The sequence below is a fragment of the Zingiber officinale genome, chromosome 2A (genome assembly GCF_018446385.1).
Source record: "Zingiber officinale cultivar Zhangliang chromosome 2A, Zo_v1.1, whole genome shotgun sequence".
Classification (NCBI taxonomy): Eukaryota; Viridiplantae; Streptophyta; class Magnoliopsida; order Zingiberales; family Zingiberaceae; genus Zingiber; species Zingiber officinale.
Window position 1 is genome coordinate 150805903 of NC_055988.1, and position 17909 is coordinate 150823811.

Genomic DNA, 17909 nt, shown 5'->3' on the forward strand with positions numbered 1-17909 from the left:
AATATTCAATGCAAGTTCACTTGCCGGTGATGTTATCTTGCATACAGTTCAATGCAATAGGAAATGAATCAATTAGATTTAAATATTGCCGGTGATGTTGTCTTGCATAGAGTTCAATGCAAGGATGAGATAAGGTTCATGCAGCCACTCCCAAATAGTTGGGATAAATATAATTGATTGATGATGGTGATAGGGATATCCATGCCTTTCGGCAATCTTATGAGATATGTGAATTGCCATATCTAATTATTTTAGGAGCTACAAACAATGAAAATATCTTCCTAGGAAAATAAGTGAAAAAAACTCTGTTTCTCAGTTCTTTCAAGGGTCAAACTGATCAGGCTTTTACTTATTTACTTACCATTAGAAGGGCTATTAAAAAGTTTGCTTGTGGTCTTCTTACACACATGATGAAATATTAGTGTGATTAATTATGTTCTTACCATTGTTTACCTCTTGCAGATCTTGTTTGGCATTCTTTATATAATAAACCTGGCGGTTATTTTCTTCATCTATATAAAATCAGATGTGGTATGAAAACTCTTGAGAGTTTATTACAAGAAGTTACTTATGTCTTTGTTACCTCTCTGTTGTTTTTGTCCATGTGCTTCATATTACAATTTTGATATGTTTGTGGTTTATTCACTGAAATTCAATTTGGCTGTCTCATACGATATGCATTTTTTACCTCACTTATGTAGCTGAACTACTAGATCTTTTTTCTGTGCGTCAGCATATTTATGTTATTTCATTTCTTAGTCTTAGTGTATGAATGTCTTCTATGCTGGGTGATGTCTCTAACTAAACCTTTTTTCTTATTTAGAATCTTAAGGCAAAACTTGGTCTTCATTTTACTGGTTTTGTTTCTGTTGTTGTTTTAACTGGTAGCACAAATTGTCTTGCATACTCCATGAGAGTAATAGCATTATATTTCTTGTTTTTCATTGAAATTTATGACACAAGCTAGATTGGGACATCTTTGCTAGCATTTATGTATCATTGTCAGTACTGGTTAGTGGAAAATATGTATCAAATATATAAAATAAATCACAGTTATATTATATAGAAATCATTGTTGATTGATCCTTGAAAAAAATTTAGATCAGATGAATGCAAAGGATAATTATTAAACTGGATTTTATGCATCATAAAATAAGTTCCTCACATCTGACTGTTTTACATGCATTTCCGTCTCTATGATTATTTTCTATGCCACCTTTGATCTTTGAATATTTTGACAGCTTCCATGGTGGGCTTTCAGTCTCCTTTGTTTGTCAAAGAGGGTGCATTCCATTTTTGTTCTTCGTCTGTTTAATGACTGTTTTGCAATGACTTTGCTTCATGCTTCTCTAGCTTTGGTTCTATGTCAAAAATGGCATATGGCTTTGATTATTTACAGGTACACACTTTTTTTATCTGTCAAATATCATAAGCAATAGTAAATGAGGTTTATGACTATGATGGTTGATGTCTATTTGTGTTTTGATCTTTCACATTTGCCTTTTGTCTCTGTAGTGGAGCTGTGGCAATTAAGATGAATGTTCTTCTTTATGCACCACCTCTGTTTCTGCTCATGTTGAAGGTATACAAATATGCTCCTGAAGATCCATTTATTAGATACTTTGGTTCATCTGTAATCTGTTGATGCTTATTGATAGTTTTCTGTTGTTAATTTGAGTATCATGCTGTAGGCTCTTGATATTAAGGGCGTCTTTTCTACCTTGTTTGGTGCTGCACTAGTGCAGGTATCAGTCTATGAATCTACATGTTTTTCTTTACCATATCCTTCAAAGTGTAAATTTCTTGTTCTACTTCTACACATTTTAAAAATTTGGATTATTACAATCTACTTAATATTGGAATCTCTTCCATAAAATATTTTTTCTTATTCTTTTCATGTTGCTCTTTCCTGTACTGGTATTCTTGAATTGGCTTTAATTCATCCATATCAGGTTTCACTTTTTAGTGAAATTTTATATTTCCGAATTTGTCTCTCTCCTTGAAAGGTCCTTTACAGTTTACCCACTAAGGAAATTTGGCCATTAGTATTCTGTTTACTGTTTGAATGAACTGAATTGTCACATTTGACATGTACCTGGTACTAAGTTACTCACTGCAGTTTAAGATTTTATGCTCTCTTCTTCATATAAAGTTACTTTGATGCAATATCTAAATCTGTAAAGAAAGGGAGCTAAGAATTTGTTTCTCATCTTCCATTTTCTATGTAGATGTTAATCCTTGCGAAAACTGAAATTTTCTCACTATTTCTTTTGTCATTTACCCATTAAATTACAAAACCTTTATTGTTTTAAGCCCTGATATATATTACTCTGTTTACTTGATTTGTATTCCAGTTGTATAAGCCTAAGGTAGAAGTTGATAAGTCAATTTCACTCAAGTTGTGCTTGTTTCAGATGATATTGCGTATTTATATTATATAGTTGTGGCAAACTAGGCCTAGAACTGAACTAAATGGATATGTTAGGTCCAAATCGCATCTTAACTATGATAACTCATCACCTTGCTGGTTAATTTTCTGGCATCATGTGAGTTTTCTTTCCAAGTTCATGTCGAAAGATGCCTGCTTGTTGATAGAGGAGAAAGATAACCAATCTACTACAAAGAAACAATTTTTTCATTGAGATCATTTTCAGAGTGATGAATTAGTTATTTACTTATTTATTAATAGCTATTCAGTTCTATTTGAATTCTTTTTTCCAATAAGAGTCTGCCCATATATGACCTTAGTTGTATAGTGATAATTTTGTGATATTGGTGTAATTACTTTGACTTAAACCAGCCTTTGATGTTCCTTATAGTGCTATCACCTCAACAATGCTTAGTTTTCTAGATTTATCTATACTTATTTATTATTTTATGCCTTCATCTCTTTATAAAATAATAATTTGATCACTTGAACTCTGGTTTTTAAGAGTTTGATGCTCTTTCAACTCAATGCTTAGCAAACCACTTATGGATTTACATTTCCCTTCTTAACAATTAAATGGTGAATTTGCAGATCATATTGGGCTTACCTTTCTTGCTGACATATCCAGTTGAGTACTTATCAAGAGCCTTTAACCTTGGACGTGTCTTCATTCATTTCTGGTGCATATTCAATCTTGACAACCTTAGATATTTCCAGTATAATTGATTGTCCTAAAAAATAAATTTATACTTTCTTTATAACATATTCCATTGCTAAGTTACAACTTGTAGAAGCCAAGACACCACCTTAGTAGACGAATACAGGCAACATAAACACTACATAGTTTAAAATTGTATAATTTCGCCATTAGCCCAAAAATTGATATAAAATTTTAAAAATTTTACACTACCCTCATAATCATAGATTTTTAATTATTTTTTAATTATATTTTACCCTTACATATTTTCACATAAAATTGTACTTTACATTTCATTTATATCTCTTAATGCTAAATTATTTAATGATAACAAATGATTATTTAAGATAAGGATAATCATTTTATTTAATTAATATAATTTTGGGTGTTGATAATTGGTTAATTTCTTTGGTACTATTAATTTGTTGTTTTTTGTATATTTATATAATAATGGAGTTAGGCAAGATTTTCTATCGTTTACATTAGTTTTACTATGAAAATGAATATTTTAAATCAAATATTTTTTATTTTTATTTTAAAAAATAGTGTAGAAAGTGAATGTTTGTTTGCCAAATAAGATTTTATAATTTTCATCTCTTTCAAAACGTTTTTGTTTGATATAGCAAACCAATGTTCATTTTTGTACATGCTGATATTAGGTCCCAATTATGTTAGGTTGGTAATGAATATTTTCTTGTCCTGGAGATTACATACTGTATGTGCTGATATCCTATCTGTGGAGATTATTTCAGGCTCCTACATCTTAATCACTAGTCTCTTCCAAGACATAGGAAAAAATGCTTTTAATGTTTGTACTTGTCGCGTGTGTTTCAGGATATTGATGGGGTTAGATACACATAATTCTCATAGCATGATTTTTTCAGGTCTGTTAATTTCAAGTTTGTTCCAGAACAGATATTTGTATCAAAGGAGTTTTCCATTGCTCTGTTGGTTCTTCATCTCATGTTGCTTGCAATTTTGCACAGTTTAGGTGGTCCAAGTGAGTGCTTAAATCTTTGTTCCTTCTTCTTTCATTCAGATCTTCTTATATCTGTTTGCCGATGTACTAATATGCATCCTTTCTCTAACAAGACTGAAACATTTTAATCTGAAATTAACTGTTACTTTCTGAGAATATCTAAAGTGCAGGAAGGATCATTTTACAAAATGTTTTGCTTATAACATCTACAAATTACATTATCTATAGTTGCTCAGAGTTGCAACATTTATCATTGGCAGGAGCGAAGGGCTTTTTATTCTCTTGAAGGCCAAAGTCAGTGATGCCTTATCATTATCTATTCGACGATTTCATTCCTATGAACCAAGAACCAAAACTCTTAACAAATCATGTATGCTTTAAATTTTTACCTAGTATTTTACCTTCTGTTTCCTTTGACTGAACATGCAAGTGGGCTGACATCCATGCAGATGTTGCTTCTGTTATGTTTACGGGGAACTTCATTGGCATAGTATGTGCTCGGTCCCTTCATTACCAGTTCTACTCATGGTGAGTCATTTTCAACCTATAATCTCTGCAACAAATACACAACCCAAGTATTTGCTGAGTCAAACAAATACTACTAAATTCTTACTCTAAGAAGAAATCTCTCAACTGTTTCAGGTACTTCTACTCCTTGCCCTTCCTTTTGTGGATATCGCCTTTCCCTACACCTCTAAGGTTGGTTCTCGGCAAGATCATTCATTATAGACTCGTAATGCTTTTGATTGATATAATTTGTTTTTTCAGACTCATTTTGTTTGCTGGAGTGGAGCTTTGCTGGAACATCTACCCTTCAAATGTCTACTCTTCATGTTTATTGCTGTGTGTACACTTGTTCATACTCCTGGGTCTTTGGATCGCCCCTGTCGATTGTGAATATGCTACTCAAAAACCATCAGAGAAAAAAGAAGAATGATCATTCTTCCTTTTTTTTCCCCCATTAAATTACGTCTGAACACAAAAACTGAGTGGAATTCAACAGATTTCTGAATGACTTTGTTTCCTTTGTCCAGCTTTAACCAGAAAGGAGGGGCAGAAGGCTCTCAATCAATGATGCTACAAGACATCATCAATATCCACCACCTCAATTATTATTATTATTTTTCCTTTAATTTTTTTTATCATTAATTATGATTATTTGTTGCAGTGGTGTCTGTTGCAGAAATCATGGCCTCTCCCTTTCATAGAATTCAATTGAATCACACACAGCCACTCAACAGGTTGCCATTGGGCAACTTGTCCCAATTCCCAAGGCAAAGTAAGTGCTAATGGTAATTTATTGGAATGATTAGGAAGCACAAACAATGGTGTTAGAGAGAGATCAAGTTCAACCTCATTGAGAAAATAGACCACTCGCTCAATACATTCTTATCTATTGGCTAAGGCTCTGAAAGTTCACTATGGTTGAGGAGTCAATTCATGGCCATAAATTTAAAGGATGCCTTGCGTTGATTGTAGGGCAAAAACAGAATTAGGCAAAGGAGTTGATTGATTGAAGTAGTCAAATTGAGTTTGCCAAAGATATTAAATGTATTAAGGTGATTGAATGGAGTAGGTTGGCTTGCCATGGTGAAGTGGAATAGTTGAGTAAATCAAGTTAGTCTACTTATAATGATTTGTTTAGCTCGCAAACTACTACGGAAAGGAGAAAGATTGAAAAAAAATATTTAAAAAATTGATAAGTATTCTTTTAATTTGTGAAGAACATTTAAAATATATGGATGAAAATATTGAAAATAATAATTTATTTAAGGTTGGATTTGAATTCTATTGTATTGAGAATTTCCTTGATCTTTTTTCTTTTCTCTTTTTATTTCTGTAGAAAGGAGAGAAAAAGTGTCACTAAAATTTTTTTTATCATTCCCTTTTAGAAGATCCCTAATCACATGATAGAAAGTGAGTGAAGTTGGAAAGAAGAGAGGATCTATGCCTGTAGCAGTAGAATCGCAAGAGAGGAGTTTCTAGGGAGGAAGAGAAAAGGGCAAAAATAAATGGCCTTTTATTGTCAAAAAAAAAATGCTAATTTAAAAAAAAATAAAAAAAAAAGATGTTTATTTTATTTCTATTTCTAAAACACTCTTGTGCTAATATTATTATAGAGAATCTTTAATTCACTTGGATGTGGTTTATCTGATTTTATAAAAAATTTCACCTGCCACCAAATAATATAGATGGAATAGAAGGAACGATCCATGGGAATTTGTGTTACATGGGAATTTAACTCTGTTGGGAAAACTCATCCTTATACTTACTAGGGTTTGTTCTATAAGTGTCGTGTTCAAAATTATTTATATATTATTCAAATATTGAAAAAATATTTTAATTTGATTAAAATTAGTATAATATCATTGGATTAAAATTACTATAATAGGAATATATTAGTCAAAATTGTTATAAAGTAGATTAATTTTGAAATAGTTGATAAAAAATATTTAAAGTAATTTTAGTTAAAGCTATTCTAGTTGTAGTTGTTTTAAAAATAATCAATGTGTTTTTTTATAATTTAAGTATACAACTCTTACATTAATTCTGAAAATCACTATGAAAATCTATAGTAGATCTGAAAAATACATAGACAGTCTAATATCATAAATGGTTTAAATATCATAAGCACATGATGTACCCTATGAAAAATTTGAAATGTTTTTGCATAAAAAGTATGTCCTACTTTTTAATATCATGTTGAATCAGATAATATCGTTTTTAGTTCGATCAGTTCGATGTTATAGAAATTTTCTATTGATCGATAGGATAAATTAAGAAATGCTCATGATGAATAACTCATAAATCCAATATTCTATGATTGTCTGTCTCATTTAATTATTATTATTATTATTATTATTTAGTAAAAATCGAGCATTCTTATCTATCACAATGATTGTGATGAAAAATAAGCTAAAATAAAAGAAAACAAATAGTGTGAGTGATGTAAAGACATTAATGATCGAGAAATCTAGAGGGCAAAGAGACATCAATTAAATTTCTGATGTGGAAGTCGAATACGATAGGTCTACTACTCTACTTTTTAGGACCGATTTATATTTTTTTTAAAAAAAAAATTGATTGTAATACGTTTATTAATTTTGAAGTACTTAGTTATCTGATATTTTATTTTATACAATATTTGATAATCGGTCGTGGAAACTTTTCTTCTTCTTATGTTATTAATCCATTTTTTTATTTTTTATCGAATCATTATTTTTATATAAATAAATGTATAAAATGTAAAAGACTAATATAATTATAAATATTAAATTAAAATATTAAATTAAAATATTAATTAATATTATATATAGTAAGTGAAAAGTAAAAATAAATAAATTGACAGTGGAATCATAAAAAAAATTATTAAAGAAATTTATAATATTAAAGAGAAGTTTTTAAAAAGAATGAGATTTTCAATTTTTGATATGACAGAGTATAAAACTCAATAAAAGATTTATGATATTCTTAATAGTCTTTCCAAGAGTATCGGATATTTAAAAGGAATATTTTTCTAAATGTCCTTAATTTTAAATATTCTTTATTTGAAAGGTACATTAGGGGAGGAGATTTAAAATCACAGTTAGTAATAAAAAAAACAAAAATATATATTTAATGATAGGATTCAGAATATTTAAGAATAATATTTCATAAATATTTAATTTATGAGATTTTTGATTCTTAATTTAGAATATTTATAAAAATGGGATATTTATTTTATAATATGGACATGAGGACTATAAATATTTCAAAGAAATACCTTATACCAACTTGGCCTTTTGTTACTTAACCCTCTGTTTGGATGGGGTGAGACAAGGTTCATTAATGGAAGGGGAAGGGAGGGGAAGGAAGGGAAAATAATATATTTATTTTACCTTTGTTTGGAAGAAAGGGAAAATTCATTTGAGAGGAAAGGGATGAAAATGAAGATTAAATATACAAATTTATAAAACTGTCCTCTTAGTTTTTTTAATAAATCTACATGTGAAAAAATAAATAAAAATAAAATTAGAATAATTTTTTCTTCCCCTTCCTTACACCCTAAATTGGGGTGTAAGAAATTTCATTGATTCTTGAACATGCAAGGAGAAACTTTACCTTTCTCTCCCCTTCCCCTTCATGATTCACTCTCTCTCAAACAAATATAAAAATTCTTTTTACCCATATTTACCTTTCTCTTTCTTTTACTCATCTCCTCCTAAACAGAGGTTAAGGCGGGCCTATGCCCGAAGAAGATAAACGAGGACTTATTTCGCTTTAATCAAACAACCTTTTCAAAAGGGATAAATCGAAACATTATTACACCTACTCTTTATATATAAAATTGTGAATCAAAGATCAATCTTTTTCATTCCATTAAAAATCCAACAACAACAAAATATTAAGCTTAAAATATTATCGTTAATTATTTTTCCTAAGGATTTTACTCTTTTAATAAAATATTAGAAAATCAAATATTATTTTTATATTGTATTTTGGTAGTTGCCAAAGAACGTACGCATCATGGGGAACGTGTCATGCATGTGTTCTTCGATCAACATTTTTTTCTTGCATAATTAATTTCGTCGATTTATTCCATTTTTTAATATTTATTATCTTCCTCTAAATTCTCCTCCTATCTCTTTCCTCTCCATCAATGCTCTTGCTCTCTCCTTCTTCACTGAAGCAAGCAAGCAAGCGAGCAGCCGACAGCATCCTTCATCTCCACCCAAATTTGATTTTTGTATCTTCGCCAATTTCAAGTTTTTCCCGTCTATTTCTTTTAAAAATCGATTTTTTCTTGAGATCCATTGTTTTTTTTTGTTTTTGCTTCGTTGCGGTCAGTTTCAGTGGTGATACATAGTGAATCCCAAATTGAACCAGTTTGAGGTGAGATGGCCAAAGGCGAGGGAGGCGGCGGTGGCGGCGGAGGAGGAGGCGGCGGTGGCGGTGGCGGCGGAGCGCCGAAGACGGATGACACGGCGCCCCACCCGGTGAAGGAGCAGCTACCGAATGTTTCTTACTGCATCACCAGCCCTCCTCCATGGCGTAAGTTTAGGTTAAATACCAACCGAGAATGATGGGATTGGTACTTTATTTTATTGGAAGAATCTTGCAACTTTTTTTTTTTCTGATTCCTTGATGCATTCTGATTTTGTTCTCATCCTTTTCACAACTTTTTTATGCTTAAACTGTACGATTATTGATTCATTGCCTGCTGGATTTTGATATTTTGGGGCTTTCGTTGTTCTTAGCTTTTGATTGTCAAATCAAAGACCTCGTTGCTTTTAGATTAAGAATTTTCTTCTGAAGTTAGAATAATTCCAAATTAGTTGTTATTGTTTTTCACAAACTAATAGATGAATTCCAAAATTCTGAATCATGCAGCTGAAGCTGTTCTTCTTGGATTCCAGCATTACCTGGTCATGTTGGGCACCACAGTTATCATTCCTACCATTCTTGTTCCTCAGATGGGTGGTGGAAATGTGAGTCAAAACCACTTTAACTATTTCATAATTTGAGAGATTTACTTTATCAATCGAGTGTTAAGATCCATGTAGATGATTGTTGTTACTCTATCTGCTTAATCTTGATCATGTCCTAATCTGAGGGTCACTTTCGATAAGCAGGATGAGAAAGCTAGAGTGATCCAAACACTACTCTTTGTGGCTGGATTGAACACACTCATACAGACAACTGTTGGAACTCGGTTGCCTGCCGTAATTGGAGGCTCATACACATTTGTTGTGCCAACTGTCTCGATAATTTTGGATGATCGGTTCAGCCACATTGTTGATCCACACGAAGTATGTTTTCCAACATTAAAATTTTCCAGGTTGCATCAAGTTCATAATTTAACAACATGAGAGATTGTATTTTACTACTATCATGAGAACATGTAGACCACACCTACACTAAGATTATCAAGAATCAAACAACTAATATGCTAATACTAGTCATGAATTGGCCTATGGATAATTCGGTACGTGAGAATCATGCAATAACTCCTTTGTGAGGATACTAACCGCAAAATCTTACGGGTATGTAATGGTGAGCAGAAAATGCAAAGATTCTCCCTCGGATAAGTGAATTGAGAAAAAGATTCTCATTGTTTTTTGAATGAAAACCAAGGTGATGCAGCAAAACAGAATAAGTAATTTTGGATTACAAAATTCTTGGCTTGCAGAGATTTCGGAGGACAATGCGGGCTACTCAGGGTGCTCTTATTGTTGCTTCCATCATTCAGATGATTGTCGGTTTTAGTGGATTCTGGAGGGTTGCAGCAAAGTATGGAGTTTGTGCATAAGTTTTGTTCTTTATGTAAAAAGAATTGTTTCATCCAAAAGTAATGATTGTGTTAGTGATTTTACAAAATTAATCAAATAACTCCGTATTGTCTTTCTGAAATTTATCCTTCAGTTTAAATTTGTCTAATTCCTAGTATATATATTTAACTGTAGACATTTAAGCCCCCTTTCTGCTGCGCCACTGGTTGCTTTGGCTGGCTTTGGCCTCTATGAACACGGTTTTCCTGGAGTAAGATTTCGCCATTATCATTCTTACTGAAGATTTTAAATGGCTTCATTTCGACATAGTCATTCTTAATTTTTTTTACTCTTAATGAATCAATTGCTGACAATGATACAGGTTGCAAAATGTATTGAAATTGGACTTCCACAGCTAATAGCACTAGTAGCATTGTCACAGGTATAGATTTGGACAACTCTTTGGAGATTCTCTTAAAGCCTTAGTTTTCGGATTGGTTAAAATTCAATTTCTTGCAGTATGTGCCACATTTCCTACATGTGAAGAAGGATATATTCGACCGGTTTGCAGTCATATTCACTGTTGCAATAGTATGGTTCTATGCTTACATCCTCACCATAGGAGGTGCATACAGGCATGCCGCACCAAGAACTCAGCTACATTGTCGTACCGATCGCTCTGGACTTGTCGGCGGATCTCCATGGTAGTGTTGAGTTGCCTATCTTTTTTGTTGTGTTTTGCACCATAAGGTTACTCCAATTCGACATCCTAGGAAATGAGTTTCGAGTTAGATTTTTTGCTAAGTGAGCATAAGAATGTGAATATATGCCTCTCTGAACTGCAGCATAGCTGTAATCTTGGGACCGCCACTGCAGCTCTCATATCAAGTTCATTTTGTGAATGTTTTAAAACAATTGCTTCTAACTGTCACCATGCGTTGGTAGAAGAAATATTTATGTTCATGAGACCTTTTTATCTATAACTAGATTGGCCTTCTACTCATACAGGATAAGAATACCATATCCTTTCCAATGGGGGAGACCAAGTTTCAATGCAGGTGAATCTTTTGCGATGATGGCAGCTGCATTCGTTGCTCTTGTAGAGGTCTTCTATCACACTTCTCTCTTTCTTTCCTTCGAGTTACCTTACTAAACTCTCACTTAGTAAACTTTGTCAAATCCAGTAGCTAAATATGTTTGAACATTTTACTCCACAATGTAGTCAACTGGTACTTTCATTGCGGTTTCGAGGTATGCAAGTGCCACACAGATTCCCGCTTCAGTTCTAAGTCGAGGTGTCGGTTGGCAGGGAGTTGGAATATTGTTGGATGGAATATTTGGGACGGCAAATGGTTCCACTGTGTCCCCGTAAGGCGATAGATTCACACGATCTTAATGAAGATTATGCTTAAATTTTAGACTGATGAACTGATTACCTAACACTATTTCTTGATGCAGCGAAAATGCTGGTCTGTTAGCATTAACTCGTGTTGGCAGTCGAAGAGTTGTTCAAATATCTGCAGGCTTCATGATTTTCTTCTCTATTCTCGGTGAGTCACTTGACTTTGCTTTGATATGCGATTTCTCGCTGATAACTTTTAAGTCCTGTCAGCAAAATTTGGTTTTTGCAGGAAAATTTGGAGCTGTTTTCGCATCCATTCCACTGCCAATTGTTGCGGCTTTGTATTGCCTTTTCTTTGCATATGTCGGTATGTCTCATCACTCTAATTTGCAATTTTTTTTCTTTTTTTTTTCCTTACACCAAATTTGTTTATATGATCTAACAGGAGCTGCAGGTCTTGGCTACCTTCAGTTCTGCAGCCTCAACAATTTTAGGGTGCTATTCATCCTAGGGCTCTCAGTGTTTCTTGGCTTCTCGGTCCCTCAATACTTCAAGGAGTATACGTTAGTCGCCGGCCATGGCCCTGCACACACTAATGCCAGATGGGTAATGCTTTCTGTTTTGATCAAGATCCAACTGAGCTTGTTTCCTGTATTCAATTGTTAATAAACCAGACTCTCTCCAGTTCAACGATATTGTCCATGTGATATTCTCCTCGGAGGCGTTTGTTGCGGGCTTGGTTGCATATTTCCTCGACTACACTCTGAACAAGAACGATAAAGACATGAGGAAAGAAAGGGGTTACCATTTTTGGGACAAGTTTAGGACCATGGACAAAGACCCAAGAAGTGAAGAGTTTTATAAATTGCCATTTAATCTTGATAGATTCTTCCCATCAAACTGAATGCAGAGTTTCGCGAACAGCTTAAACAATCGATCGGATCCAGGTGTGCGCTTTTCTTACATTGTTTGTAGATGTCTATTTTGTGTATTCCGATAGGTAAAGCTACATGTTGTCTTCCTATTTCACTTCTGTATCGTAAAGGATAAATGTTTGGGATTATTACTTCTACCTTGGCCCCTATCATTTTTAACATAGACATCGATAACATGTAATTGTTTCCGTGATACTGAAAGATCTATCGAAAACAATTCCTCTCATGCTGAAACTGAATACCTATGTGAATTTACACTGACAACTGTGATGTACATTCTCATTGAGCACTCAAACATTGTAAACCATTCCGACTTCTAAAGTAGATGCATGAGGAATGTTCACCGCATAGGCAGGTCCCCTGCAATTCCTCCTTAAGAAATCATACCCGATATCGATCGCAAATCTCTTGATCAAACCGGATCCGCTCTTTGCCTTCAACTCGGTGTGCCCCAAAATGAATGCCATCCCGGCTTCCCTTGCTTCCATCAGCTCCTGAAGTTCCTCCCTCTCGCTGGTATTGATATGCGCAGGGCTCTCAGGCAACACAAATCTCACCTTCTTCCTTCTCACAACTGGTGATTGTATCTCCCTCGAGCTCGAGGGACCAGCTGCATCATCTGGGTTCATCTCTTCTTCTTCACATAATCGTAGTCCAGCTCCGACCACTATCATTTTATCATTGTTCTTTTCTGGTCGTTCGGGTGTTCCACTCGCATGGGAAATGTTGAACTGGATGAACTCAGCGATGCTGCAGATTAAGTCCTTCTCGAACTCGATATCATCCCTGTGCACATCACGGTAGCCATACCGCAAGATGCACCTGTATACCCTGTATTCTTTCGGGCCAATTCTTCCCACAAGGAATCGCTCTTCCGGTCGGACATAAGGCACTGGGACAGACTTGATGCATAGGAACACAAGGACCTGCAGAAATGAAGTATGTCATCGAGCATTTTTCAGTTTGTCCCAAACATAACATCCAGTATCACTTGCTCTCTAAGCACTTTGCATATCGAATGAAGGATGATAATACCAACTTCATCGATAAGCAAAATACCTTACGAGCATGGGAAAGTTATAACACACCATAAAGTTTAGCACCGAACAGAATTTTCGATCGAATAGCTAAAACAATACATAGCATAACTTGTAGCTGACCTGGTGAAAGGCTGGGAGATTGGTGAGAAAGTGTGAAAAGATGGCTGGAATTCCTGATACAAGTTCAGAATGGATGAGGCCAATGCCTCGCACACGAACAATTCCGAGATTAGGGCCGAGACCAAGGAGCCAGTCGATGGAGACCTTATTTTGGAGGTCAACTTCGTGCATTTTGAGTGTGCCGTAGTGCCATACATACATAATTATCATGAAGACGAACGAGAGGGCAATTGGGACCCAAGCTCCTTCTAAGAACTTGATGAGGGATGCAGAGAAGTACAATGTCTCAATCGATCCAAAGAAGAGGATGAAACATACAGCGAAAAAGATGCTCCTGTGCCAACATAAAACTATCACAAGGGCCATCAAGCAGGTTGTAACCAACATGACGGTAATCACAGCTAACCCTGTAATCAAAACCACAAGATAACGCAAGAAACACCGAGACTCAGAATTTCTCGCAAATGAACTTGAAACCAAACTGGATTGGGCATAACAAACCTGATGCATTGCCCAGGCGCCTCGTGTCTCTGAAACCAACAGTTACGGCGAGGCACAGTGTCATTAACATCCAATTGATTCCCGGAATGTATATCTGTCCATGAAATTTCGACGAAGTATGAACGATCTTCACCCTAGGGAAGCAGCTCAATGCAGAGCACTGCTTGATGATCGAGAAGGTACCAGTGATAACAGCTTGGCTTCCGACAACAGCTGCCAATATAGCAATTGCCAGAACCGGCCACCTTAATTTCTCTAACAAAATAGTTTGTCGAGTTAGACAACAACATTAACGATAAATTTTCAGATATAGCGTCAGTACCTGGCACAGATACATAGAACCCGATATGGTAGTCACTTTCTATAATATGATGTTTCGATAGATAAGCAGCTTGTCCCATGTATGCAAGGATCAAGGAAGGATAAATCATGGAAGTAAAAGCAATCTGCTTGAAAGTACTATATATGTTAGAGATAACTAGTCGATATATCATTCACTCATCTAGAATCTCAATGCCTCGACCCTCACCTGTATTGATAACTGTGAAAAATGCCCCAAGTCAGCATACATAGCTTCAGAACCTGCAAGAGCAATGGAAGAATTGAATGTGATCCGTGTATACGATAAGAATTGAATGGAAATAGATAAGTTTATATACCTGTTATGCACAATAGTATTCCTCCCAAAGACATCCAACCTCCTCTTTGAGTTTTCTTCAGAAATTTGTACATGTAGTAGGGAGAAAGAGCTTGATACACATGAGGGTTCCAGTGAAAAATGTTGTAAACACCGATTGCGCTGATGCATATGAGCCAAGTAACGACGATCGGTGCAAACAGAAAGCCAACCCGATGTGTGCCATAGTGTTGCAGGGCAAACAAAGCAACTAATATGGCACATGCAACAGGAACCTCAACGTCTGCAAGTTGAAAGATCAGTCTTAAGTTCTCACAGCTCTGTTGTAGGAACATAAATTTCAGTTTTTTATCGCAGCAAAAGCATATGAAATTTCGGTTTCAGAGATGTGTTCAATTGGATTTCTGAGAGTGCAAGTGTTGCTCACTGGTCTACTTATCAGCAGTGGATATGTAAGGATTGTGAAAAAGAAAAACTACAAACTTGAAATTAGTTGCGGAATGAATCTCTTCCCAACATTTCCAAATTTGTTCTGCTAGTTGATTAGGGTTTTAGTGATGAGATGAGAAGTAATTGCAAAAGACAAAGAACATATTAATGGTGAGATTTGGCTTACACTTGTGTTGTTCCCTGGACATGGACAACTCAAGGCCTGAAACAGCCGAGAAAACTGTAAAGAGATCACTTTTCGGTCAGGGATTGGTCAAGAACCCTAAAAAAATGGAGAGAATTCAACGAATAGCCAGGAATTACCAGAAATTGCAGGTGTAAGAACGCCGTCCCCAATTACCATGCAGGCCCCAATCAGAGCAAGGATCAATAACAAGCGCTGCAGCACCTGGTGCTTCTCGAGAAGCTTCTTTACCTTAGAGGCCGCCGCTGCGCCGCCCGGCGACGTGGCGGTGCCTCCGCCGTCCATCTTCTTGTACGTGGAGAGGTCCTCGTCGGCGAGTTGCCCATTGGGCAGGAATCCGACGCGGGCGTGGCGGCAGAGGAGGGAGTAGAGCGCAAAGGTGCCACCTTCGCCATTGTCATCGGCGCGGAGCACGATACAGACGTACTTGAGAAGCGGAACAAGAGTGAGCGTCCAGAAGACGAAGGATAGCACACCGTAGATCTCCTCATTCGTCTCCGAGTGCTCGATGTCCTCCGCGAAGGTGTTCTTATACACGTACAGCGGCGACGTGCTCAGGTCGCCGTACACCACTCCCAAACTCTGATACGCCAATGTCACCACCGTCCACCACGAACCCTTCTTCTGCCACACCAGACTCATCAAACAAGAATCAAAAGGGGGGGGGGGGGGGGGAAACCTGATGTTTTCACAGTTTCTCGAAGTAAAAAACTTGCAAAATACCTTTCCTAGGTCAAGGTAGCCGCCGCCGCCGCCGCCGCGTTCGAGATCCATGCTTGAAGAAGTCAAGAACTCACCGAGCTCATTACAAACGCAACAGCTTCATCTTCACAGAATCACTGCCAAGATTGCATCTTTAGGGCCTCTGCCCAACGAAAAGCCATCAACAAGCAAGCAGGAAGACGAGGAGTTCATCTGGAGGTCAAATGGGTTAGGAGGGAACACCTAAGGACGCTCTATATGGTGGAGAGAGCTAGGTCAAACAACGGGGTAAAATAAACAAGAAAAAAAGGGGGCGAGATTAGAATATTGAGAGTGAATGCGAGAGCTTAATTTAACAGAGCAGGTGAGGTCAATTGGAGCAGCAGAAACTATGGTTTCAGTTACAAATTGAGAGCGAAGGGAAGAAGAGGCAGCAGCCATTGAAAGACCTGCAGAAGGTGCGGCTGGTGCGTTGCGCTTCGCTGTGGTGGTACCATCTCCCACGCTTGCTGTCTCCCTGCTTGCTTTCCTGCTTTTGAGGGCATTCCAAGCTCAAGCTGAGCGGTGACGAGCTGGCATGAGGACGTGGAAAGCACTACGAGGAGCAGAGCAGAACAGAAGAAGAAGAAGAAGAAGAAGGAAGAAGAAGCCTTGGTCAACTGCAGCTGGGCAAATGTGCAGAAAAATACAATTTTAAAAAATAAAAATAAAAAATAAAAGAGATCTTTGTGACAAAAAAAAGTTTAATTTGTGCGACTTTATTTAGATTTTTTTTTTCAAATATATTTAAATGGTAAGTTTTAAATATAATTTATTATTCTTTGAAAAAGTAAATTATACCATTTTCTCTTACTAATTATTCATCATCATTAATGCAGAATATTTCCAATAACTATGTGTTTAAGTCCTGATTGCAAATAAAATGAATAATATAAATTATATATATTTTTTTATTTCAGAGAAATTATGTTCACTTCGACAAAACACAAAATAATGGGGGAAAAAAATCATGTTTGCTCTTTTATGATTTGAATGAGATCAAACATCATCAATTTGCATACAACCAATTTGATCTAATTTTAAATTAGCATTAATTAATTGTAGTCAATAAGATTAGGTCTGATGTCAGGTGTTGTCATCAAGCATTCTTTCATAAATAATATATATTTTTTGAAATACACTCAACTAATAAGATAATTAAAAAGTACTAATTGTTCAACAGAAGCTACTAATGTTTATCATTTTATTGAAGAAAAATATCTGGCAATACTCTGTATGAAATTCAAATATTAGATATTTAATTAATCATTGAAATATCTGATCATTACATTATTATTCAGGGCTAAATCAAGATTATTTTAGTCTAACAAATTGTTTGTCAACCAGAAACTAAATGTTAATTATGTTAATTTTATGAATTATTACCTAAACAAAATATACTTGAAATATTCGTTGCGTATACGATGATAAAACGAGTCGACTAAATCTTTAGTCCATTAAATTATTATAATTTTTATAATATTAATATTTAAATACATGCTTTTACAACCAAATATATCAACATAAACTATGCCGGAGGATCCTTTGAATGAATCTAGTGACTAGCACATAGAGAACAGATCATCTGATCCATAAATTATGGATCA

At 35.3% G+C, this 17909-nt stretch overlaps 2 protein-coding genes and 1 pseudogene across 4 annotated transcripts; 2 read left to right on the plus strand and 1 right to left on the minus strand.

Annotated features, from left to right (window-relative positions):
* The first annotated feature begins 1241 nt into the window (after positions 1 to 1241).
* On the plus strand, positions 1242 to 5717 carry LOC122042687 (annotated as a pseudogene).
* Positions 5718 to 8567: 2850 nt separating this feature from the next.
* LOC122042689 (nucleobase-ascorbate transporter 6-like) lies at positions 8568 to 12790 on the plus strand. Its single transcript, XM_042602941.1, has 14 exons — positions 8568 to 8830; positions 8932 to 9135; positions 9475 to 9572; positions 9717 to 9893; positions 10274 to 10374; positions 10548 to 10623; positions 10735 to 10794; positions 10872 to 11056; positions 11361 to 11457; positions 11575 to 11720; positions 11811 to 11902; positions 11984 to 12061; positions 12140 to 12300; positions 12380 to 12790. Exons 2-14 carry the CDS (start codon positions 8982 to 8984, stop codon positions 12596 to 12598), a joined length of 1644 nt encoding a protein of 547 aa, XP_042458875.1. The 5' UTR covers positions 8568 to 8830; positions 8932 to 8981; the 3' UTR covers positions 12599 to 12790.
* A 68-nt stretch (positions 12791 to 12858) lies between these two features.
* On the minus strand, positions 12859 to 16934 carry LOC122042688 (potassium transporter 6-like). Of its 3 annotated transcripts, XM_042602938.1 has the most exons (10): positions 16713 to 16934; positions 16285 to 16400; positions 15681 to 16185; positions 15544 to 15597; positions 14950 to 15210; positions 14820 to 14872; positions 14613 to 14736; positions 14291 to 14545; positions 13790 to 14196; positions 12859 to 13555 (listed from the first exon to the last, which is right to left on the minus strand). In XM_042602938.1, the coding sequence occupies exons 2-10, from the start codon at positions 16333 to 16335 to the stop codon at positions 12920 to 12922; spliced, it is 2346 nt and encodes a 781-aa protein (XP_042458872.1). In that variant the 5' UTR covers positions 16336 to 16400; positions 16713 to 16934; the 3' UTR covers positions 12859 to 12919. The 3 variants fall into 3 exon arrangements, with proteins under 3 accessions (XP_042458872.1, XP_042458874.1, XP_042458871.1); XM_042602940.1 differs by having other exon boundaries at positions 14291 to 14503; positions 16285 to 16934; XM_042602937.1 differs by having other exon boundaries at positions 16285 to 16934.
* Positions 16935 to 17909: the final 975 nt, after the last annotated feature.